This window comes from Madurella fahalii, assembly GCF_045866475.1.
Source record: "Madurella fahalii IFM 68171 DNA, scaffold_2, whole genome shotgun sequence".
Classification (NCBI taxonomy): domain Eukaryota; kingdom Fungi; phylum Ascomycota; class Sordariomycetes; order Sordariales; genus Madurella; species Madurella fahalii.
In genome coordinates, this window is record NW_027263972.1 from 6773338 (window position 1) to 6796383 (window position 23046).

General features: G+C 54.7%; 11 protein-coding genes across 11 annotated transcripts; 5 read left to right on the forward strand and 6 right to left on the reverse strand.

Moving 5' to 3' along the window:
• Positions 1-478: 478 nt before the first annotated feature.
• Positions 479-2013, reverse strand: MFIFM68171_04737 (uncharacterized protein; the record flags this gene model as incomplete). The annotated part of the gene is made up of 4 exons (XM_071060157.1): positions 479-586; positions 653-1026; positions 1108-1901; positions 2003-2013. 4 exons carry the CDS (start codon positions 2011-2013, stop codon positions 479-481), a joined length of 1287 nt encoding a protein of 428 aa, XP_070916258.1.
• A 75-nt stretch (positions 2014-2088) lies between these two features.
• PNS1_2 (pH nine-sensitive protein 1) lies at positions 2089-2325 on the forward strand (the record flags this gene model as incomplete). Its single annotated transcript, XM_071060158.1, has 1 exon — positions 2089-2325. The coding sequence occupies one exon, from the start codon at positions 2089-2091 to the stop codon at positions 2323-2325; it is 237 nt and encodes a 78-aa protein (XP_070916259.1).
• A 205-nt stretch (positions 2326-2530) lies between these two features.
• MFIFM68171_04739 (uncharacterized protein) lies at positions 2531-3988 on the reverse strand (the record flags this gene model as incomplete). The annotated part of the gene is made up of 2 exons (XM_071060159.1): positions 2531-3709; positions 3785-3988. The coding sequence occupies 2 exons, from the start codon at positions 3986-3988 to the stop codon at positions 2531-2533; spliced, it is 1383 nt and encodes a 460-aa protein (XP_070916260.1).
• A 503-nt stretch (positions 3989-4491) lies between these two features.
• MFIFM68171_04740 (uncharacterized protein) lies at positions 4492-7093 on the reverse strand (the record flags this gene model as incomplete). The annotated part of the gene is made up of 6 exons (XM_071060160.1): positions 4492-5180; positions 5253-5406; positions 5474-5758; positions 5820-6277; positions 6344-6795; positions 6924-7093. 6 exons carry the CDS (start codon positions 7091-7093, stop codon positions 4492-4494), a joined length of 2208 nt encoding a protein of 735 aa, XP_070916261.1.
• A 453-nt stretch (positions 7094-7546) lies between these two features.
• On the forward strand, positions 7547-10003 carry MFIFM68171_04741 (uncharacterized protein; the record flags this gene model as incomplete). The annotated part of the gene is made up of 11 exons (XM_071060161.1): positions 7547-8043; positions 8092-8429; positions 8488-8610; positions 8668-8806; positions 8860-8905; positions 9056-9086; positions 9142-9285; positions 9334-9433; positions 9504-9634; positions 9702-9848; positions 9930-10003. The coding sequence occupies 11 exons, from the start codon at positions 7547-7549 to the stop codon at positions 10001-10003; spliced, it is 1770 nt and encodes a 589-aa protein (XP_070916262.1).
• Positions 10004-11333: 1330 nt separating this feature from the next.
• MFIFM68171_04742 (uncharacterized protein) lies at positions 11334-12651 on the reverse strand (the record flags this gene model as incomplete). Its single annotated transcript, XM_071060162.1, has 2 exons — positions 11334-12156; positions 12221-12651. The coding sequence occupies 2 exons, from the start codon at positions 12649-12651 to the stop codon at positions 11334-11336; spliced, it is 1254 nt and encodes a 417-aa protein (XP_070916263.1).
• Positions 12652-12688: 37 nt separating this feature from the next.
• MFIFM68171_04743 (uncharacterized protein) lies at positions 12689-13562 on the reverse strand (the record flags this gene model as incomplete). The annotated part of the gene is made up of 5 exons (XM_071060163.1): positions 12689-12731; positions 12793-12807; positions 12879-12932; positions 13005-13382; positions 13453-13562. 5 exons carry the CDS (start codon positions 13560-13562, stop codon positions 12689-12691), a joined length of 600 nt encoding a protein of 199 aa, XP_070916264.1.
• Positions 13563-14295: 733 nt separating this feature from the next.
• On the forward strand, positions 14296-15924 carry MFIFM68171_04744 (uncharacterized protein; the record flags this gene model as incomplete). Its single annotated transcript, XM_071060164.1, has 4 exons — positions 14296-14371; positions 14437-14905; positions 14970-15062; positions 15141-15924. 4 exons carry the CDS (start codon positions 14296-14298, stop codon positions 15922-15924), a joined length of 1422 nt encoding a protein of 473 aa, XP_070916265.1.
• Positions 15925-16732: 808 nt separating this feature from the next.
• Positions 16733-18724, forward strand: MFIFM68171_04745 (uncharacterized protein; the record flags this gene model as incomplete). The annotated part of the gene is made up of 1 exon (XM_071060165.1): positions 16733-18724. The coding sequence occupies one exon, from the start codon at positions 16733-16735 to the stop codon at positions 18722-18724; it is 1992 nt and encodes a 663-aa protein (XP_070916266.1).
• Positions 18725-18783: 59 nt separating this feature from the next.
• MFIFM68171_04746 (uncharacterized protein) lies at positions 18784-19137 on the forward strand (the record flags this gene model as incomplete). The annotated part of the gene is made up of 1 exon (XM_071060166.1): positions 18784-19137. The coding sequence occupies one exon, from the start codon at positions 18784-18786 to the stop codon at positions 19135-19137; it is 354 nt and encodes a 117-aa protein (XP_070916267.1).
• Positions 19138-20656: 1519 nt separating this feature from the next.
• Positions 20657-22492, reverse strand: MFIFM68171_04747 (uncharacterized protein; the record flags this gene model as incomplete). Its single annotated transcript, XM_071060167.1, has 1 exon — positions 20657-22492. One exon carries the CDS (start codon positions 22490-22492, stop codon positions 20657-20659), a length of 1836 nt encoding a protein of 611 aa, XP_070916268.1.
• Between the last annotated feature and the right edge of the window lie 554 nt (positions 22493-23046).

Sequence of the window (23046 nt, forward strand, 5' to 3'; positions counted from 1 at the left end):
GCCTCTCGCTCGTCTGCTTCGGCAGAACGAATTCCATGGCGCCGTCCTGATAAGGAAGGTCATTTTTGACAGACGCAGCTCTGTTAGTTGAGCGGTTTCAGTCCGGGGGTTCTCCAACCTTAGAGTTACAGCTCGTAGCGTAAGCGGCCCGACGTTCCATGATGCACCGAATGTTCCAACCAGAGACGGTACAGTGCGGAATCATGCTATCAAACGATAATTTGCCTGTTGGCCAGTGTAAGTGGGACTTCTGATCAATTTGCAATTTTGCATTGCAGCATGTACGGCCTGACTCAATGCTACCCTAGGGACATCGCGAAATGTTTCGTGGTGGCCCAACAGCGAGAGAATCTAGCAAGATAACGAGACGGGAAACTGCTTCGAATACGAAGGAACGAGAGAAGGAGTGCGTCCCCATTGGTTACACCGTCTGGACCAGCCTGCCAACCATGAATTCGTCCAGATACTCCAGACTCTGCTACATATCCTCCTTAAGCAGAGATTTGCCCGCCGTCATGGGCAGTCTCTCAGGTGCCGGCTGTGACAAGTAGACCTTGGCTCGCGTCCTGTGCGCGGTTCGGAACAGCTACATCAGTGTTAGCGTCTTCTGTAAAACGAAAGCAATAGAGAAAAAGAATCAGAATGAACTCACCCTCAACCGCTTGGCAATCTCCCTCATCTCACACGCAATCCTTTCCTCCACCTCCTTTCCCAGCCTCCCCCTAAAAGAATACCGCAATACCGCCGTGACAAACATCCTCTGCCGCTCCGGCACATTCCTCCTCCGATTCTCCTCATCCAGGTAGGCCGGCAACCCCAGAAATGCATCTAAAACCTGAAACAACAACACCTGGTTCCCACTCAGCCCATTGAACTTAACCCACTCCTCTTTCCCTTCACTGTTTCCACTCTCACCTTCACTCCCCTCCTTCCGAAAATACCCCGCGTTCTGTTGGGTTGTCTCCCTCGCTTTATTCTTGGCAATCTTCGGGAGCACATTTTCGGCGGTCGTTGGGATCCACACGACTGAGATCACATTCCCAGCGTCCCGTGCTGTTTGTATTGCTTCATACGCCTCGGAGACGTATTATTGGCCTGACTGCTGACGTGGATTCTTCAGCGTCAACACGGCTGCTTTGTTGCTCGTAGCGAGTATGATCCAGCGGTCCCTGACTTTCCGCAACAACCTCAACGCATGCCGGACAGCTGCAAGTTCTGCTGAGAATGGGTTCTGTTCCGTCCTTACGCCTAGCGTCATATTGAATGTCTCGTCTTGCGGTCCACCACGCATGGATAGCGGGATACGGACGACCCCTCCCATTCCTACCATGCCTTCTCGTGCGGAGCTGCTCACGGCAATCCGCACTGCTTCCGCTACGCTGGTTGCCACTGTGCTGAACGTTCCCACAATCGCCTGTGCCCCGATTATCTGCACCCTGTTGATGGCTGGTGCGGCTTTCCAATTGCATTCGTGCATCCAGACATTGGAGGCGCAGTCCATCACTGGGGCAACCATAGTCGTGAACAGCTGCCGGGTCGCAAGCGGAGACAGGCCTCTGAGGCGCTTCAACTCCATCGCTGCGTCGAGCCCTTTGGAGACTGCTCTTGCAATGTGTTCCCTGTATCTGAGCTTGGTGTCCATGACCACCCCAAGGACCTTGACATAAGTCTTGGGCTCAACAGCTTGGCCCTTGATAATGAAGGGCTCCGAGTCAGCCTTGTACGCCTTGCGGGTAAAGTGGATGACGGCTGTCTTTTCTGTTTCAAATGTCGCTCCGCTTCTCCTCTCCCAGTCCAGTGCATCGCTGATGATGGCTACGATTCCCTTGCGAGTCCTCCTCGCTGTTGGACCCGCGACCCAGGCCGTGAAATAGTCAACAAAGGCGATCGCCCCACCCTTGCTATCGGTCTTTCGTTGTACGAGATCTGCGTTGAAGAATAGGAACAGGATGGGAGAGAGGGGAGAGCCTTGCGGTAGGCCTGCCTGTGGTAGGTTTCGCACTTCCGCGGCATGTCCGTTGCTCTGGATCGAAACTGTGCGTTGGGAGCAGAAGGCTACGCCTGCGCCCTGCTGGCCTACGTCTACATATGTTCACGGTCCCGGCGTACAACGCCACGGGCGGCTTCACGCCCGTGGTCGTGGCGTTTGCCTTCCTCATCGGCCTGCAGATCTGCAACGTCTTTACAACGCCCATCAGCAGCGGCATCGACACCATCTTTGTGGCGGCCGCCTGGGACCCGGAGATCATGATCCGGGACCATCCGGACTTGTGTCATCGCATGGTGCAGGTGTATCCGCATGTGCAGCAGGCTATTCACGCGTAACGGGAATGGTAAGGATGTTAGCTGGGTTGGAAGTTGAAAAGGGGAGAGCGCTGCAATTGAAGAGCGGAGATGTTCTCCAGTCCAAGACAGTCTGGGAGTGCCGTGAGTTGAAGAAGAGGGGACGATAACCAGTATGAATACATGTAGAAATGAAAGTAGACCACAGCGCCTATCAACTCCACCTCGAGGAAAGAACTGTAACGTGCTAGTAGGGCTCCTCGGCCGCAGCGGGAAGGGCAGAGGAAGATTTGCCCTCTCGCTGCGGCTTGTGCAGAGTGTTTTCCGTGTTCTTTACCTGAGGCTCAGGGGCTGCCGTTTCCGCGGCAACGGCCTTGGCCGAGGCAATGGCCTCCTCGTTCTTTTGCTGGTGGAACGACAATTTTAACCCGTCCAACTTCTCCTTGACCACCTCCAGCACATTTGGGGCCATGTAATTTAACTTCTGGCAGTAACTCTCTGGTTTTATGGCCATGAGCTCCCACAGTGACTTGCACGCCTGGAAGTCCCTTTCGAGAAGGACGTGGACTGCCGCTGTCCACAGCGCCCGTGCTTTCACTATGGGGTATTTGAGACGGGACCACCTTGTCGTGTGCATGTCACGTAGCGCGTCGGCGATCTCCTTGCCGAGATGCTTCTCGGCTGTGGCCCAGTCCTTGAATTCGATTGATCCGTCGTACCGCTGGTAGCTGAGCAGCAGCGAGATGAATTTGGTTTCAGTGGGTATGGCGGCGGTGTTATCGAGCCGCGTGTCGCCCTTGCAAACGTCTTTGCCTTCATCCGTTCTGAGCTCCGTGACGTACAATTCAAATCTTCCCAGTCTTTCCTCTCCCTTGAAATCCTTATCGCGATCCTCACAGACGATGAGTAAGTCTTTCTTAGAACTATCCCGCTCGGGTGGCGGTTGGCCGAAGGCCGGTAAGTAAGCCGAGGTTGATAGCGAGGAGTCGCTGAGAGTCCAGCTCTGGATGAAGCTACCAAAAGCAGGGGAAGATTGAGGGACACTAGATGCTGTCGTAGCTTGGGCATACGAACTCATGCTGACTGGGAGCTGAAGGGCTGGGAACGAAACTGTTGGTGTGTAGGTCGGAACTGGCCCCTGCAACTGCCGCTCCAGTATCCGCCTCGTAATCTTGTATTGACTTAAAGCCTGAGTGTTGTCGACCCCAAACTCCGTCTCATTATCGTTTCCCATGTCGTGGCTATCCAGCTCGACCGGCTCAGGCGGCTCCGACATTTCGAAGGCCTGGTGTTGAGCGTCGGCGCCGACCCCGACCGGCTGCATGCTCGTCCCGTCCGTTTCCTGCGCCGCGGGTCTCCTAGATCGTTTCTTCTTGATGATCCTCGTAAACATTTGCTGGACGGGGCTCGTTGGTTCCTCCTCTTGCTAAACAATGTGAGGCTCCTTCTCCTTATTGTCCTCCTCTTGAAGCTGCATTAACGGGCCGCTGAAAGGAGCCACAGAAAGGTCCAGCGGTGTAGATAATGGGGCTGGGCCAAAGCTTGTTTGCTGCTTGTACTGGTCGTACTGATGGCTGGGAGCCGCTTGCTGGTTGGGGAGGATGGTGTTGTTGTTGGTGTTGCTGTCGCCATAGTCTGGCAGAAGGTCGGATATACTGATGCTCGGTGGCCCCTCCCGGGCCGCAGGGCGGGTAGTTCCGGCCATGTTTACCTGAAGACCATAGTCCCTCTTGCTGTTTTTGTCGTTGACTCGATAGCGCTGTGGGTTTACCGCAACGACAGCCGGCCGTGCGGATTTGTATTTGACGCTTAACCTATCCCGGACCGACCGCCTTTGGAATGAGCTTGACGCTGATGGCATGGGCCCTTCAATGTCCGTCTTCCTTCTCTTGTCAGGGTTTGCCATTGAGTAGCCAGCATTATTTGGAATGGCGGCAGGGTGAAAGGGTGTGGGAAAACAGTATATATTATCGGGATCCCGAGGCAGAGGTGGGGGCCGTTCGCGTGCGGCACTTGAAGTAGGAGTCTGATTGTATTGAACCGGACCGGTTGGAGCATAGCCGTATGGGTAATGAGTGGTGCCAGAGACTGCAGAGTTCCAAGTGATGCGCCGAGGTGGGGTCCCGGTAAACACCCCAACCTCGAAGTATTCAACGGCATTGAAGGTTCCAGAGTAGTAGTCCGCGTTCGCGTCATCGGAGCTTCGTGTTATCCCGTGACTTTGGAAAGTGCGCCCGTGTGATCCAGCTGAAAGTCCGTTAAAAGTGCGAGTGTTGGGCATTTCGTCCGGTGGTACTGGCTGCCAGGGTTGCCCTGAAGGAGCCTGGCACCCCAGCGAGGCCCAGTCCGGCGAGTCAGGTCGACTTGGAGGAGTAAAACTTGAATCAGCTGATTCAAGCATGCCAATTCGCTGGGTGTCCCATCGTGGCTGTAGAAGGTCATCTCCCGGGGCGTCTGGGGCCACAACCACTCCATCCATGAACGGATCCTCTTCGGTGGAGAGTACGGTTCCTCGGCGAGGAAGAAGCTCGTCCACTTGGAGAGGAGGGACCACTTGGTGGCGATCTCCTCTGCCTCCTTGCGCACCGCGGCGGTCTCTGCCAGGGTACCTCGATACAGCTGGTTGGGGCCGAGGTGGATATGGCTGCGGCCACGCTCCAGGTCGTCCAGCATGGACCGCGCGGCGAGCTTGTGGAGCATCGTGTCTCGTTTCTCGAGGACGGTGACCGGGATGACAAACGACTTGTTCTCTTGATTCGCCATCATCTCCACTTTGACGCTGGTGATGCTCTCCGACTCGGCAACCGAGTCGCAGAGGAAGTAGATGCGGTTTCGGTCGAACTGGACGAGCGCTGAGACGTCGGCGGGCGATCTCTTTGCATCGGCCAGAGTCGAAGCTGCCAGGCGGACTGGTTAGTATCGGCTGAGTGCAGTTTGACACGACTGTTGCATGTGATGTGAGTACTCACTTCTCGTGTTCCCATCTTGGTCTTGAATTTCGAAAGTCGGGTGCAACGGCCCAAGATGCGCGCTCAGCAAGGCGGCCTTGGCCATGCTCACAACTCGATGCTCCCAGCCTCCGTGACTGGCGTCTTGAACAACCTCAGCATATCCGCCGCCGACCTTTGGCGATGCCGTCGACCAGGGCATGGGAGACTGCGCGGCCGATGCCGAACGCGAAGAAACGGACGCGTCCTTCCGTGAGACCCCGCATCTTGTGGATGTAGTCCAGGGTCTGGTCCAGATACCACGTCTCTCCGTCGGTCAAGACAATGACATCGGTCACCAGTGATTTGTCCCTCGCTTGAACGATGGCCTGGATGGCCGGCAGCAGTTCGGTACCACCCATGTCGGCCGAAAAGGTCGTCTCGACCCAAGAAAGGGCCGAGGTTAGCGTCGATTCAGTGTAATCGACAGACTGCGGCCTCCAAGAGATGTGGTAGTCACCAAAGCACCAGATGTTGAACTTGCGGCCCTCTGGAATCCCTTTCAGAAAGAAGCGCATGGCTGACTTGAGTGAGACAATCTTGTCCGACATGGAGCCCGAAAGATCCGTGAGGAAGAGGATCTCGGAGCGCTGCAGCGGTGGTGCAGTCTTTGTCAGAAATTGCGGCGGAATTGCGGCGGAATTGCGGCGGAATCGTGAGCATCAGCGCCTTGTGGTTGGGCAGAGTCGGGTGCTTTTCCAGCCAGGCCTGCGGGTTCTCGCTATTGCCGTCGGGCGCCGTCTCAATGTCAAGCACAAAGTCTTTGTGGAGAAGCATGGAACCCGATGGGAGGGCTACAGCGACGGTTTCGACATTGCTGCGGCCGTCTTCGCCGGCAAGGTCTGCGAAACTCTCGGCGTTGCGGGTGCCGTGTCGCCGCTTGACCTCAATAACGTGTGAGGGGCTGGTGATCTCGGTTATGTCCTCGGACTCGACGGCCTCGACCTCCAGAGTCAGCCCCTGCGGCACGTTGGTCGACTCGGCGGCATTGTATTCCTCAGGCGTATCTCCGTATCAGGGAGCAATGAAGGTGGGGATCGTCAGGGTCGTGAGGTTTCTGGTGTCGGCAAAACGGTGCTTGAGCACCGTGATGTAGGTCAGGCTGACTTTGACTGTGGTCTTCTCGGGAATATTGCCCAGGGTTGTGGTGAAGATCTCAGGGGTGTCCTGCTCGAGCAGACCAGCGGCCGTGTCGTGGGTGCGGATGTGGCGCTTGAATTCCTCGCGCGCCTCTGCCCTCGGCTTGACGGTGCCTTTGATGATCTTGTTCGGCCCAACCTGGCAGCTGAAGTCGGTGGCGGTGCAGCCCGCGGGCAGCGGAAACGTGAAGGCAGCTTCCTTGATAGGAATAGTCGAGTCGTTCCAGAAGAGCTGCGTGACGGCAACCTGGGCTGTGTCTTGGACGATCGAAGCGTCGACCTTGACGAACAGTGGCGGAAGAACATTGCGTCCCTCCTCTTGCCTTGTAAAGCGCGTAGGTGGCTTTTCACGGATCCTCCGGGCCAAGTTGCTGCGCCCGGCAGCCCTGCGCTGCCAAGAGCCCCAGCGGGGCCTCCGGGGGCTCCGGGGAGTCCGGGGATTCCGGGGATTCCGGGCTGCCCAACGTCATCGGCGGGCACACCTTCCGTCCTCATTCGTATGTCGCCAGCAAACCCATTTAGGGCGAAATAAGCTGTGTTCAAGGTGGGGGCCTTGACCTGGCCATCGTACGGTCCATGCGACGGAGCGTACCGCCTGTGCCGGGGCTGCAACTCGGCCGGCAATGGTTCTCGGGGATCCCACACAATGCCTGAGGTGAAGATTCTGTTCAAGCCGTGCGCCATCACGCCCAGTAACAGTTCCCGTTTTCAATGTGATTGGTGCTGGTGATGTAAGATTGCGATTTGATATGGGCGCTGTGGCGAGACACAAGGAGCAAGGGGATTGTGAAAGCCTCGCCGTGGCGGCGGCCCCATTTATCACCGGTTTTGGGAGGCACGAGGCTCTGACAATTCGGCTGAATGCGTGCCACCCTGGACTCGGAACGACTACTGCAGCCAAGACAAGGCTCCGGCCTCAGGGGCTGTGCTGCATTTAGCAACCGGTTCCAAGCCTCCAATAACGCCTTGTCTCATTCCTCCGACGCCGACAAGCGGCCTGCCGAGTTGATATTCTTCATCGATCTTGTGCTCTGCTCTCTCCCGACCCAAAACTTGACGCTCAATGCACACATGTGCTTGGCCAAGCTCATATTTACAGCCACGCCATTGATACGCCCTTCCTGTTGAACCCTGACCATGGCTTCGCCGGTGTCGTTTGGCGATGCCGTCGCCATGGCCAAGATTGCACGCAACATAGCCCACGCCTTCACAAAGGGCCGCAAATCAGCCCCGGCGGAGTTCCGTGAAGTCGAAAATCAGCTGTACTCACTCAGCGCAGCCCTCTCGGCCTTCAAGGACGTCTGTGGGAGTGACATGGCTGCAGTGACTACTGACACAGCGACACTGCCCGCTCGATTTCAGAGGGAAGATCAGGACGGGGTCCAGACCGTGACCGGGATACTGGACAGCTGCAGAGAGACACTCAAACACCTTGAGAAGATTGTAGAAGACTACGGCGTTGTCACGGCCCCGAACGACCCAGGTATGTCACGATTGAAGCGCTGGAACACGGAGCTCCTCAGAAACTACAAGAAGATTGCCTGGACCACCGAGGCCGGCGACCTAGTAACGCTCCGAAGCCAGCTGATGGTCCATACGAACAGCTTGGATTTGATACTGGGTATCATTATGAAGTAAGAGTCTTCTCCTCCGCGGTGCTAGCATTTCCTAACAAGCCTCAGCTCGCGGACTTCGCGGATTGAGGACATCCTCAAGGAGAACTATCGCATGGTCACAGCAATCCACGACTGGTGGGTAAACAACCTCAGGGATGCCACCAACGTCACGAGTGAACCAAATCGCAGGGACCAGTCTCTGGTTGGACGACAGTTCTCTTCCGGCCCTGTATCCTTTGAGGTGCATTTATCATCGAACGGCGGCTCTCAACTTCTATGTCCCCGGGCATGTCTTCACGACGACTGGAAGAGGATCAAAGATGTCCAGCTATTTGTATGCATATGCAACCAGGCCGAAAACGCTGACCTTGGTCTCCGTCATGCGAGAGTTGAGAAGATTGCGTGTAAGCCCTGCCATGACCATGGCTTAGCAGTAAGGGTTGGTATGTTGACTTGGGCCAGTGTCGTCCCTCAGCTTCCCGTTTCGACAAGCCGGAGATCCGCCATCATGGACGCTGTTCAAAGCTGTGGATAAGTCGACCGACCAGATGGTGTCCGTCACCATCACCAATGTCGCCGCCTGGGGTAAGTCCGCCACCCTGGTTGAGGAAACGATTGCCAAGGCTTAGGTAATGGTACTAGACATTGTTGAGTTCGAGGGATCATTCATTCGACCGGTGGCCGAGGCCAAAGCAAACGCCATGCTGCAGAAAGGCATCAGCAACCAGCTGGCACATCTCTCGCTCGATGAGGGACGGCTCCGGACGTTGAACCTCCACAGGTACGATATGAGACTAAGTGATCACGCTAAATAATTAACGAAGTCACTATCAGTGATTTGCAGGGCCTCCACAAGCTCGTCAACTCGGTGACTTTCCGGGTCGGCCACCGGACTTTGTCAAAAGCCAACATTTCTGGGCTCGGTCTTGTGAACTACCGCGAGTTAGGCCACCAGGCTGTTCATCCCGTCGATTCCGCCCTGGACCACGCCGAGCTGCCAATTCACTATGCCAGCTAAGATATGGGCCAGTCAGGGGATATTACCAAAACCATTGTGCATTGTAAGGCTTCGTCTTACGTCCACTTGTGCACTGCCGCTGACCAGACACGCTCTAGTGAGCCAAGCCACGGTCCCCAAGGTCGACGAAAGCGATGCCGCCGTGGTGATAGAGGGGGTCAACTGTCTAGCGTTTAACCAAGATCTGTTGGTCAACCGTTTAGAAAGGGCAGATGTTGCGTTCCAGCTGACATCCCCAGAACGTCAGAAACCCAGATTCTTCAGAGAGGATGCCAACTAACGACAAGCAGCCGCCAAAAAGTTCCACCAGAAGCTCAAGGACATGCGGAGGGAACTCCTCATTGCGAGTCTGCAGTACCCAAGGCCGGACGAGACGGTTGTGCTGCATCTGTGAGCATATTTCTCTCTATTTTCTGTTAGGTATCCACGGTTCAAGTTTGCTCAACGGCATAAAACACAGCCAAGCAACCGAAGTTCAATGCGATGTCGCCATGATCTCGGATGCGGAGCTCCTGATAACTCGCAGTCGGCAGGACAAATACCGCCTTATCGTGACAAGTCGGAAGAGGTGCACGGTTGTGACCCTGGTCTGTAAGTACACACATCTCCTGAGCCCAGCAGCGCTTCTGCCGCAAGCCAGAACTGATGAAACTCTTAGTACCTGACACCTTCTTCACCTCTCCTCCAAACCACGCCCCGAGGTTCTCGTCTCCCACCTGGGTGGTCCACCTGGGAGACGGCGGCAAACGTGAAGTAACCCACTATCCCGACGGGTTCAGGTTCCTGAGCTTTCACAACTCGAATGGTGAGCGACCTACTTATCAGTCCCAAAGACTGCCCAACGTCACCCAGCCCGAGTGTACTGATGTGCTACTTCTTCCCGCAGCTGAGAGGATGTTTGAGCTGGGACGAACAGCGGTTTTGCAGGGGACGCCGGTCCAGGCTCTGCCCACGGCATGAGTAGGGAAGGGGTCAAACAGCGCTACCCAACACGAGGTCACTTCACGCACGGTATCAGAGCCGGAGAGTGCGAGGAGGAGGATGCCCAGGTCAAATTTTCGGGGCAGAATATGTTGCTGGCGTCGTGGTCGCTCTTTTCTTCTTTCCTTTCCTCTTTACTCTGCTACCTTCCTCCTGTAATTATTGTTGGTTCCTAGTGTTGTTATATAGTAAAACAAACAAAAAAGAAGAGTCTGGTGGTATATGGTGGAAAGATGTGACAAGTGACAAACTGTGGTGTTTTAATCCCCAGGCAGTTAGGCTGTAAATTACCCCGCATGGCCAGTTGGCAGCTCTGCTGCTCCCTTGCATGTCTGCCAAGCTGTGTAAGGAAGGGTCGCAAACGCGTTGGGTTAGCTACAAATGAAATTCGCAAACGTGTTGGTAGGACTTCCGGTCAACAAGGCAATGTTAGTATCACACCTCAATAAATATGAAAAATGGAGTTAGGGAACGGAGTATTGAAAACTAAGCACGTACGCGTTCCCGACCGTTTCAATCCTCAGACAACGTGTTTCTTACGTGACCCAAGCTCTGCTTAGTCAGCAGCTTAACCCAGAAACAAAGTACCATGTTCACGTTCACATTTTCGGGTTCCCCACATTAGCGACAGCTCAGCTTCTTGTCTTTTTTGTTGTTCAAAGGGGGAGGTTTTCTGTCTTCATAGCTACCAGTTCTGGACCCTTTTGAGCGGATATGGAAGATTTATATGCAAAGTCTTGCTTTTGCAAGTACGTCTGCCACTTTTCAGACTGCTTGCCGTCAACATATGGTTGTCGAAGAACCCATTTACTCCATCTGATGACAACCTCGCGGTACTCGGCGTGTGAGATGGAGAACCATTCTCTGTGGTCCGATCCGCATTGCCCGCACGCCCGCACCTTGCGATTGGCTACGAGCTCGGTATGGATCAAGGACTCTACCCGTTTGGCGTGAGGCATTAATGGCGTGTGGGCAACTACCTCAGGGCCCGAAAGGCAACTCGCTAATTCGTGGGCTCGATATTCCGGGTGGTACTTTGAGAAGCCGATCTTGAGCACCGACAGGGCGTCAATATCCAGCTTCGACCGCAAGATGTAAACATAGCCCAATCCTTAGCTAGATTTCTTATTTTTCACGGCACTTGAGGACCAATTTTGGTTATTATCTCGCCAGGAGTGTCTTGATTGCGACATATTCCAGCCCTGGGACCCTGATTATGTAAATTACTCGTTGGCTTGTATACACGGTCAACATTTACAAATTGTTCTCGATTCATTACATGCCCGCACCGACTTCGCGAAGTTACAGATCAAAACGGTCGTCCTCCATGGCGGCTGGCGGGGGTATCGGGGGACACAAGCTCTGACCCCGCCACACTATCCCGTCCCGGTTCCCAGTTCGTACCCAACGTAGATACAAGCGGTGACGGGGGAGAATCGTTTCCCCCCTTCATTTCATCCCGAGAGGGCAATGAGCCCACGGCGGATGGCACCTGATTTGGTTTCGACTTCCTCCCCCTATCACCGGTATCACTAACCACGCTGTTGTCCGGCAGCTCGTAGACGCCGCTCGGGTTCTCGGCAATCCGCGGCAAGGGTCTCTGTATCTCGTTCCCGTCAAGCTCCGTGTCCGGCCGTACGAGCGTATCGCGGCCGTCTAACTCGGCTGTGGGCGCGCCAGCGACACTCTCTCCGACGATGCCCGACCCCGGCCTGGAGTACTCCGCTGTCGATCTGGATCTGGTTGCGGATACATCATCCGCGGAGAATGGGACCGAGTCGTCCGGCGTTGATCCGTGTCGAGAAGGAGAGTTGAACACCGGGCCTTTGAGGATCGATTCGTCAGGCTCCGGAATCCTCGCGGCCACCGCGAATTGTGCCGTTATCTTCTTCCTTCGTCTAAGGAGGACGATGAGTGTGACGATTGCGATACCTACTACAACACAAGCAACTACGATGCCGGCTATGGCCCCGGCACTTAGGCCTGAGTTGCCCGAGGACGACGCGTCGTCACTTGTGCCGGCCGAGTCGGAGTCCTTGGATGTGATTGTGACGATATTCTCCTGCGCGCCTTGGTTCCATACGCATGCCGATACGTTGAATACTTTGCGCTCGTAGTCCACCGAGAGGTAACTGTAACCTGGGTTAGAGGATCATGTCCGTAGCTGGTGGGCTATCGTGCAAGGGGTTCGCATACGCCTCTTGTAGAAATGTCCGGCCAAGTGTGTACTGCGCCGAGCTGTTGGCGCGTTTCAGGGGAAAATAGTGGCTGGTGTTTCCGACTAGAGGATTCTCTGCCGTGAGGTCAAACGCAGCGAAAGGGAGGACGATGGTCACTGTATCCCCTCCCGACTTTACGTCCGAGAGCCTGAAGGATACCTCTGCATTTGAATCGAGTAGCATGTTTCGGTGAGTCTCGTTCACCAGGTATAGCCCGGTTTCCTCGTCCACTGTTAGGCCAAAAACCCTCTCGAAGGCGTCACACACATCCGCAGGCAGCCAGATGTTTGGGTCTGTCGAGTCAATGAAGATGTCAATGGGGCTGGAGAGCAAGGTAGCAGAGCTTGATCCGCTGTAACTTATCGACTGAAGAGCGACGACAAGGTCCCGGGTAACATCGTCTGCCATAGTAAAAGAGACCGTGTTCTCCTTGAAACGCGAGGTATCATATCCAGAGAAAATCAATTGGCCATATACCTGCTTCAAACCTATTTAAACCAAAACGTTACTAGCTGTGCATTATTGAGTGCCTCTAGGAAGTGTACTCACGGTACTTGGCTCCGGCTGTATAGGACCAGCTCAGGCTTGGAATTTCCTTCTGATCTTTCAACGCTGTGAGAAATGTCGGCGATGACTGATTGCCTAGCTCGCTGAAGTTCATTGGTTGGTTGTTGAGCCCAAATATACCGCTACATAAGGTTGCCGGGTCAGAACTGAATTAACTCGTAGAAGAGTCCAGGACATGGCGAGAAGGTACCTACGTGTAGAAAGGTTCGGCTGTTGCGATGCCGCCGACAATCTGGCCCTCAATACTGGGTCCTGTGAGCCCGATCCCCAAACGGTCCAGTCCGAACTGGACCCTCTGATTGTATCCGAGATTCGCTTCGAGGCCGACCCCGTTCTGGTTGATTCCATATCGACCCACGTTACGCCAGGTTGAAGACTGATTGGGGTTGAATAAGTTGCCCCTTGACACGGCGCAGTCCGGAGGCACTGCAGCAAACACGGAATCCGAGCAGGCACGCTCCGCCAAGGGGACGAGTGAGTGTGGGGAGGCGGTTGAGACGAGCACTCTGATATACTGTTCTGGCGTCCCAACACGAATGTCGAAGGTGCTCCACGGTCCGTCATTGCCTTCGCTGTATTTAAGGGTCAGCAGCGTGATAGAAAAAACAACAACCAAGGGCACTACAGTATAGGCGGAATTACAAGTATTGGCTTGCAGGGATTACCAGAGGCCCCGGGTCGGTAGTAGTATCCTCACCAGAAGAGCTTGCGGTGAGAATGGCGAATGTCCAGAGCAGCGCTGCGGAGTGCATCCCGGATGAATTACATGTAATGTACACAGGGTAAGCTTGGAATTAGGGATTAAAAGGACCTTTGATCAAAATGGAAAACTGGTGTTCCCATTCGCAGAAGCTTGCAGCCAAAGATCCTTTGGATTGATATCAACAGCGTCCGTTGAGATTAGAAACGAAGGTTGCCCAACCTTGCAAATCCGAGAGCTTTGCTGGCGGCGATGCCTCGATATGTTGTTTCATTAGGTAGTCCAGCATGGCCCAGCGGCGCATAGTCGCATCATGACGTGAGGCTAGACCGGGATTAGCCCCCGGCATCGAGACGTCACCCCACAGCATTAACGCCGCCCGCTATAGCTAGGCCACCCACGGTCAGCCAATAACGAAAGGGAAGAGGCGTCCAGTTAGCCATTTCAGGAACCCCTGCCAGCTTTGCCCTCCACCCCTGGTTTGGAATTGCCAGGTCTGGCCTTATTCAAGTTTCTTGGCCAGGGTGTTGGGTGCGTCATTGCCGGATACGGCACCAATGACAGCATTCAGAAATGAGATGAAAACCAGGAACCGACACTGGCAGGGTGGTAGAGCGTGGCAACCACAGCGATAGGTCTGCAGAAATATCCGTAGAGAAATAAAGGCGACGCTGTCTCGGCTTGTGTTGTTACGATGCTTTACCTGGGTTCTTCATCAACTGCTCCAATATTGGTTGCTTTTCGCTCGTTCAACCCAGAGTTAGGATTGGTCAAGAGTCGCCGCGATGTTGTCGGCTTTAAGAACATTAGCGCCGCTCGGGCTGCTACTGGCCCCAAATGTCGAGGGATGGCGGAATGATGGTATGTAGCCGATCCGGATTGGACACTCTCAAGGAGAACTAGAGGGAATTGACGACGGCGCGAAGCCCATCACAATCATGCTGTCGATGATTACACATCCACTATCTGTACCGGCAACACCACGGTGTTCGACACGACGACCGTGCAAGTAACCCACTACGTTGATGTTACCGTTAATTGCACCATAACCAATACCGTCGTGAGGTACATCACGGAAGCCACAACAACTACGCTTCACTACACCGTCTCAGTCACGGATACCGACTCGGTGACGGTCACAACTACAGCCACGAACTCGACCACTGTCACGAATACCGAAACAGACTCGGTGACTATCACCAACACCGATACTGATTCGGTGACCATCACCAACACTGATACCGATTCGGTTACCATCACAACCACTGATACGGACTCGGTGACCGTCACCAACACCGAAACTACCACAGCCACTGTGCCAGCAACCATCACGACATATACGACCCGCACCATTTTCTCCACCACATTCGACCCTTGCCCGAGATCCTGCAGCATGTACGTTCGCCCTTGGACATGTCTTGCTGACCTCGTTTTGCTGATACGGGATGACCGATCATAGTTCTGCCGAGACTGTCAACCTATACTTCTGGCCAACAGACAGACCGCACACATACCCGTCCACCTATGTCCACCCAGAGTTGGCCTACACCTTGTACGTTGCTGCTCGTTGCTCTATTCCCCCCCCCCTTTCCGGGTGCCGATCATCCACTGACAACGAATGAAAAACCAGCACCTCACCCTCCGTGTACATGTTCGTCCCGAGCGCCAGGGGGATCAACACGCTCGGCGCGCCCGCGGGGCCGTCGACGAGCAGCTGGATGCTCGCGCTGGACCTGTACGACGTGTCGACCATCGCGGGGGGCGGCCCGGGCGTGTCGGGCACGGGCGGGGTCACGCGGCAGCTGACGCTGGGCGACCTGGGCACGGACTGCCCGCAGACGGCGGACCCGACGGCCATCGCCACCATGGCGGTCGACCCACGGTGCAACCCCATGCTCGCGGCGCCGAGCCCCGTGCGGTCGTGGGCGTACCCGTGCAACGCCTGCGGGCGCTTCGGCCTGTTCGACCCGCCGTACGCCGTGCCCACCATCACGGGGGACCTCGTCGAGGCGACGCCGGTGACGACGGTCACGGCGACGCAGTTGGTGCCCGGCCCGACCACAGCCGCGGCGACGCCGCCGCCACCGCCAGTCGGCGTGCTGGTCATCGAGTACTACGATGCCGACGGGCGGATGCTGTCCACTGATGCGATCACGGCCACGGGCTTGAGCGGGACCGTGACGAGTTCCGTGGTTGTCCCGGCGGTTGTTACTCCTTCCGGAAGTGGGGTGGGTTCCGGTTCCGGACCGGCGTCCTTGTCGCCCACGACGGCCCCGCCGTTTACGGAGTCGTCGACAACCTTGGAGTCTACCTCGGCGCCCGTTGCGACGGCGTCAGCTACAAGACATGGAGCAAGAGGTGGATTCGGCATGTGGTTGATTTCGGGTATCGTTGTTGTGTTATTTTGGTGGTAGGCAGATTACAAGGCGAGGATACCCAGGCGGGGATGGAAGAGGGTGTCGAGGGCCGTTACACGCGAGGAAAAGTGCGAGAGTGACTGGATCGCAGGGAACAAAGACGAAACAGAAGCAAAGCTGTAATCTTGCGATGTGTGTCGCGGCAGGAAAGGGCAGTGTCGTCACAAGTGGGAGCATCCAGACATAACTGTCGGTCCTCTCTCTATCGAACTCGAGGGCAGCTTGGTCTTATAAGATTACATAAGGGAGACAGGTTTATCTCGAACCACCCTGGATACGCTAATGTAAACCTAAATTAACGAGTCCTGGCAAAGAAGAACAGTGAGGGAGGGAGTCCGAGTGTCTGAGGTATACGTTGCATCGGAGCAAAACCCCCAAATCACGCTGTGGGAGCAGGGGCATTTAACTGCATCCCTCTGTCTCTCCATCTTCGCGGATGCAGGGACCCAATGTCTCGTCGGATCACACGTAATAAAACTACTTGACTGGGTACTACTTAGGTACAATAGAAGCACCAGTTCTAATGATTTGGACAGCATCAGAATGGCCGAGTCTGGCTCGGATGGATTTGGCAAAGTGGTGATGGATTCAGTCGACGAGCGGTGTGCGGTGGGTGGGGTGAGTGGGTCTCCCTGTTTGCAGGTTGCTGGGTTAGGTTCAACTTAGGTCTCTAACTACCTCCCGTGCACTTACCGCTAGTTACCTTAGTTACCGATTCTTCGGATGCACTACAACTTCTCCCATTTTTGGCAGTGATACAATCAACCAAACCAACACGGTACTGACATTGACCCCCTTCGCCATCATGGATTCCGGCTCTTACGATTCCTATCTTGACCGAAACGCGATTCTGTACGGGCATGGGCCGCAGAGATGTCCCATTTGTTTGTCAACTTCCGGGCTACGCGTTTGCGGCGGCTGCAAATTTGTCAGCTATTGCGGCACCTCACACAAGTCGGCGCACCGGGCGAAGCACAAGAGTGCCTGTGATGCCATCAAGAAGAGTCGGGAAGCCCTTGAGCATGAGGAGACCGCTCTTCGGGCCCATCCTGGTCATTACTTTACGCTGAAAGACGTCTTCAGCACCTGCGTAGGGAGCTTCTGGGGAATAGTAGGCACACGGGACTACATGATGGCGCGGTTCTGCGCCGCTGACGCACTCGTCAAAGTCGCCACCGTGACTGCCGTCGAGAAGGCGCTCGAGCACTTTACCGACATGCTGCGCCTCTGCCGAAGCGACAGCATGGGTGTGCGAAACATCATCCCTGGCCTGCTGCTGCGGCTCGGCCGTGAGCAGGAATGCTACGATTTCCTCAAGTGGTGGGCCACCGTTAACGACGAGGACCACTACAACGGCCATTACGGCTGGACTGATCCAACGCTGCCGTACTTGGACATTCGCGATGCCGACGTTTTTGAGCCTATCGACAACTTCTGCTGCGTGAGGCTCAGCCATCTTGTGCCGCTTACCCTGTTGAAGTTGCGTCTTCTTCTCGATCTTGAAGCATACGAGTCAGCGTCAGAGTTTGAGTTTGGCTTTCGCGACGACATGACCCCAACCGAGCCCGACCGGCCTGTTGGAAGGCTCGTGCGGTCGAAAATACGGACCTTCAGCCACCGGATGATTGCGACAACGGTCAGTGCCTTGAAAGATCAGTACCACCGGCTTTGTCTCCACGTGAACGATGCGAATCCGCACTTCTGGGAAGCTTTGGTCGACGAAGCGGAAGAGACCAGTGTACCTTCATACTACAGCATAGGTTCTAAGGAAGAGGCAACTCTGGTTGTGCATTACTGTAAACGCGCCTGGCAAGAGAGGTCGTACGCTATCTCGATGATCGCCACGGATACCTCATTCGTCTCCGTCTATGATGGCCCAGCCGCCGTCACCGGTGCGGGTAATGCTCGATCGGTGAATACACAACTCGAAAAGAGACGGGGTACCGGAGACGCATTCCCATCAAAGTTCAAGCCTCCGCTGCCGACTTCAACTCCGGCCGAGCTCTTTCCCGCAACTGATATGGGCCGCGGTCCGAATTCCCGATTTGTCTCCAGTAACGACCCGAAGAAGGTACTCGTGTATGCCGATGGCGCTTGTGCAAACAACGGGCACGCGAAACCCCAGGCAGGCTGGGCAGTCGTGTACGGCCCGGTTAATGCTGTGTCCGGTCGGCTTGAGGATAAGGGCCCATTCGGGCTCCCCAGCGTGGCGACTAGCAACCGGGCTGAGCTGCGGGCGGCAATTGCCGTCCTGCGCCTCTGTGATTGGCGGGGCGACGGTTTCGATACCATCGTCATCGCAACCGACTCTGCCTACGTGGTTGACGGCGCAGCCGGCTGGGCCAAAGGTTGGTTTCGCAACGGGTGGAAAACGCGCATTGACGGCGATGTGAAGAATAAAGATCTCTGGGAGCTATTGCTAGGCGAGGTGGAGAGATGGAAGGACCGTGGGTTGCGCGTTGCACTTTGGAGAATCCCAACGGAGAAGAACAGAGATGCCGACGGTGCGGCAAAGGAGGCAGCAAAAAAAAGGACAGCCGAGGCCGAGTTCAGAGATGTCATGGTCGGGTCTCCACAAACCACAGCCACGGCCACAAACTCTGGGACGAGACCAAGGACCCATATCCTTGCGCTGTGCTTCGAGTATGAGAGTCTGTTTGACGATGTTTATGCCAGCCTTGTCTCGCGGATCACTTCAAAGGCCAAGATGGAGCGGGCCACGACGCCTGAGGCCGCCCTCAGCATGCTCAACCAGGAATCTCCTCCGTCGGTTATGCTCATCGTCGTGGAGCCCTAACGCGTCAGAGGAAGGTCTGGGAGCGGGTCATAGACCACCTCCGTGGCGGGGCCACTGTCATGCTGGCGGGCTGCTTCAGCAGCATGGTGAGCCAGGGCGAGTTCGATCGCTTCTTCGCTCAACTTGGCCTTCCATGGCGTCGAGGATCATGTCACCGGGTGACGGTCACTTTGCGCCGCGATGCCGTCGGCGGCCACCTAGCCAGCCGCCTCCCCCCCGTATACAGCCAAAAGGCACTCTTCGCGACGAACGTTGCTAAATTGGCCGCATGGTACACAGAGACGGAAACTTTGAATGAGGCTGCAGTGGCATTTGCTGAAGTCGGTTTAGGCAGGCTCGGCTATGTTGGGGATGTGGATGGAGCAAAAGGATCGGATCCCGCAGTTCTGGCCATGTGTGGCCTTCTAAATTGATTGACCGCGAAACCTTGCCTGAAGGGGAGCTATAGCTACCTGGTTTTGCACGTCATTGCTCTCTACTACTCACAGATTGACCAACAATCCAAGTTTGAGGTGCCCAACCTCTTATGCCAACTCAACCATGACAGCTTGTGTGTCACAATTGTAGGCGACGCATCTCTGCTCTCTTTGACTCAGATTATTTGCCTATTGTTCACTTTTGAGTGCTGATCGAACCACCTTATTTCCATTTTGCCTCGCAAGAAGTTCTCCGCCGGACTCCGCCTAAACTCAGTCGACGGCGACATCCCACCTTTTCATCGACAAAGGAACATTTAGCCTTTCATCTACGCACCACATCCCCTTTCTCGGCCAAAATCAACGTAAGTTTGACACGCGTTGGTCCAAGCATTTCCTTCGACGCACGACTTAGTTCTTCCACTAACATCATAATAGTTAACTTTATCTTATCCATCGCCGTCACCATGGGCCAAGAACTCTCCAAGAAGATCGCCGGGAAGGGACACAAATTACGCGAGGTTATGAACTTTAAAAGAAGCGGCGGAAATAAGCCGACAACCAAGTATGTGGCTCGCATGGCCGTTCTCAAGCCTTATGCCTGGAGAGACTTTCGCTTCTCAAACCATGGCTCTATGTCCATATGTCTGGAGCATTGGGCAATCCGGATGATTGTCTACAAACTCTAAAAGAGTCACAGAATCAAAGTACAGAGACTGACAAGCGGACCTCGAAAGCAGTGACTCTCACACCTCCCCAGCTACCACCGCTGGTGACGGCAGCACCGGTGCTGTTAATAATGGGATGGCTGGTAGGAAGACTGAAACACCAGAGGAGACACTCGAATTCTTGCGGAATATTTCAGGGCCCTGGTGAACGAGGGTTGGGCTATTGTTATCAGGATCCCTTTCGGCCATTTTGTTTTAATTTATTTTTGTAATACTTTGCCAGGAAGAGCCAGCATGAGGAGTTTCTCGCTTCCAGGGAATCTGAGAAATTTCCAATCGCATTCATATCGATATTAATATACAGGTATCGTCACTTGGGAAGAATTCCGAGTTAGCAGTAGGGTTACTTCTAATTATCAGGCAATTGGTATCTAGGATGCAGTCAGCGTTATTGTTCCAAGCCATCTTTACCAGCAATGTTGGACTCGTTGGGGCTATCTTGATTAGTCACTGCCCGGAGTTTGACACCCAACGTTTCGGTTATGTGGCCAACACTTTTGCCGTTCCTGCTGACGCAGAGATCCCGGCGACGTCTCACGAAGTCGAATGCGAGACCGCGCTGAGCGCATCTATTAACCTTGACAGATTACTTTGAAGGGAAAGCAACCTTTTTGCCGACGCTTAATCTAATGATTCAGGAAGTAATCAATGCGACGCCCCGATCCAAAGTTTCAGCAATCCACGGTGACCAAAGGGTCCAAATTTACGCGGAGACATGACAATTGAAGTCTAATTTGGCTCTTGGATATAGTCTACCCATGAGGACAAATCTTGGAGATTCCGCCTGTCTAAATCGGCAGTTCATCCCATTCGTGCTTAAAGACTCCAGCGTCGGTTCTCAGCTCGGCGTTTCCATCTCGTTTTTCAAGCTTGATATCGGGAATCTCACAAACAACCCCGGGCTCACTCTTGGTCCCGGAAGACACAGCGCGAGTGGTGGTCAGAAGACTCACCAAAAACGAGGACGACCAATGGCCAGATGCAAACAGCCACAAGCTGCCCCAGCCCACGAGCGCCGCTAGAGCCGCAAGCAAAACCATGAGAATTTGAAGGTACGAAACCCCTGGGGTCGTTTCTGTGAGCTGAACTGTAACTAATCCGGCCTCCAACCCAAGAGCGTAGCCCCGGGACAAGAGTAAATTCATAAGCGTATGCACGTTCTTCTCCAGCCACGGCCAAAGCTCAGGATTCAAAGCCGCCGCGCTCGACGCAAATGGGGCACTGTCGAGGCCATCGACGTGTAAAGCCGCGCTGATGTCGACTTGGCCAAAGTATGCTGTCCCGTTGCGCGGGAATTCGGCGCCTCCGATGCAGTCCGTGTCTATGACTTTCCCGCCCACTGCTATGTTCTGATAGGCCGGGTTGCTACAGGGCTCGAATGGTATCGGCGCATTCGCGACGGTTTCCGACCTCAAAAGCGTAATGTTGACGCTCGTGAGACGGAACACCCTGAGTATCGGCCTGCCGGGGAGATCCTCCAAGGTAAACAGCTCCCAAAAGCTCTCTAGCAGTTGATATCTCTCCGCCATGACCGCACCAACAGCGGCACTCCGGTTGCTGGCTTGTGCCGCGGTCAAGGTCTTCAATACCGCCGTCAGTCCTTGTTCGAAGAGCTCTTCTTCCCCCGGCTTTGGCTTGGCTGAACTTCTCGTCATGAGATCTCGCATCTCGCTTTGAGGAACTTCCTCGCCGAGCGCAACGATGGAGGCCTTGAAGATGGTAGACACGAACGTGTGCCGTCGGTTGTTCTTGGCAACCGTGAACATGTAGACGCGGGCAGCAGTCCCACTGGAGGATCCGATCGAAGTCCAGATGTCGTTCCTCCGGGGCCGGACGGTTCCAAACTTGACATTATCGAAGGCCTTCTTGTTGTAAGCCACCAGCGCGTTGCCGACAGGTGTCTCAAGCATATCAGGTGCCCACTCGTTATCGAAGGTACATTTATAGTATCGGATCTGGCCGGGTGGGAGGTCGGCATACCCGCAGGTGAATTGGTCCGACATGTTCGTCCCACCTAGCCGAACCGCTACGTGGGCATATATGTCTGTAGTGACCAACCAACCTTCATCATCCAGCAATATCCTCGGTGGCCCTTCCAATGGTGTCTTGGACACAACCTCCGGGGTCCCTTGATCGAATGATCCGGTCAGTGTAATGTTAGAGCCAGGCCGAAACATGCCGACGCTCAATTTCTCTGAAAGTAGGACATCGGTAGTGTTCAAGCTATCTGGCTTGATCCTGTAGGATACGATGTATTCCGGGTCGTCGAGTAACAATGTCGACGATGCCGCAGCCCGTCGAGTTTGGGTCACATAACCGGGGGCGTCCAGAGCCCATAATAATGTACCATAGAGTTGCGCCAGCGTGTACATGACTGTGAAAGAGGTGACAAGAAGCGCATCTTTCGACCATCCGCGAGACAATACAAAGTATGCCTTCTGCGCCGGACTTTCTGAAAAGACGACAAAGGATGTGAAGCGGCTCTGCACGGCGGCGAGCAATGAGAACAGCTTCCAGATTGCGAAAACGAGCAAGAGTTCTGCCGCGCGGAATATGAGAGACTTGACGGAATTGTCCCGGACCGGAAACACGGTATTGACAAAGGCGGAGTTTAGAGAAAGCATCTTAGAATGTTTGTTGATGCAAGAGAGGGTATGGGATGGTGGATCAAAGCATTGGGGCCGGTCGCGAAGGGTTGGGAATAGACGGTTATTTCTCGCTTGGGCGACGAAACCTCTAAAGTCTCCCTGCAATCGGCATATTCTGGTTTTGAGACGCAAGGCTTCCGGTCCATAAATCAATATTCATTCCCCGCCTTACTGGTAATGGAAAGGCTGAATCGCTTAGCCATGAAGTGGCTGTAGTGCGTTTCGTGGCGCACAATAATGAGTGTAAGTTATTGGCTAATTTTGACGAGCTGATCTGTTCGTGATGACTAAACGGTCATTGCCAAGTTTTAGCCTCTATGTCAGGTAGCAAGCTAGACAAGGGGTTTGCTGGTCACTTACGTTTTGGTTTTGACCGACAGATGCGAAGCCGCCCAGATTTTCCCCAGAGGCCTCAAAGCGGATTAGCTGATGGACCCTGACTTCGCTGCGCGGCTACAGAGACCTTTTCCAGCATAATTACCTAATGAACTGATCCGTGGAAACCGCTGCTTCTTCCCCGCCTCGGGCAT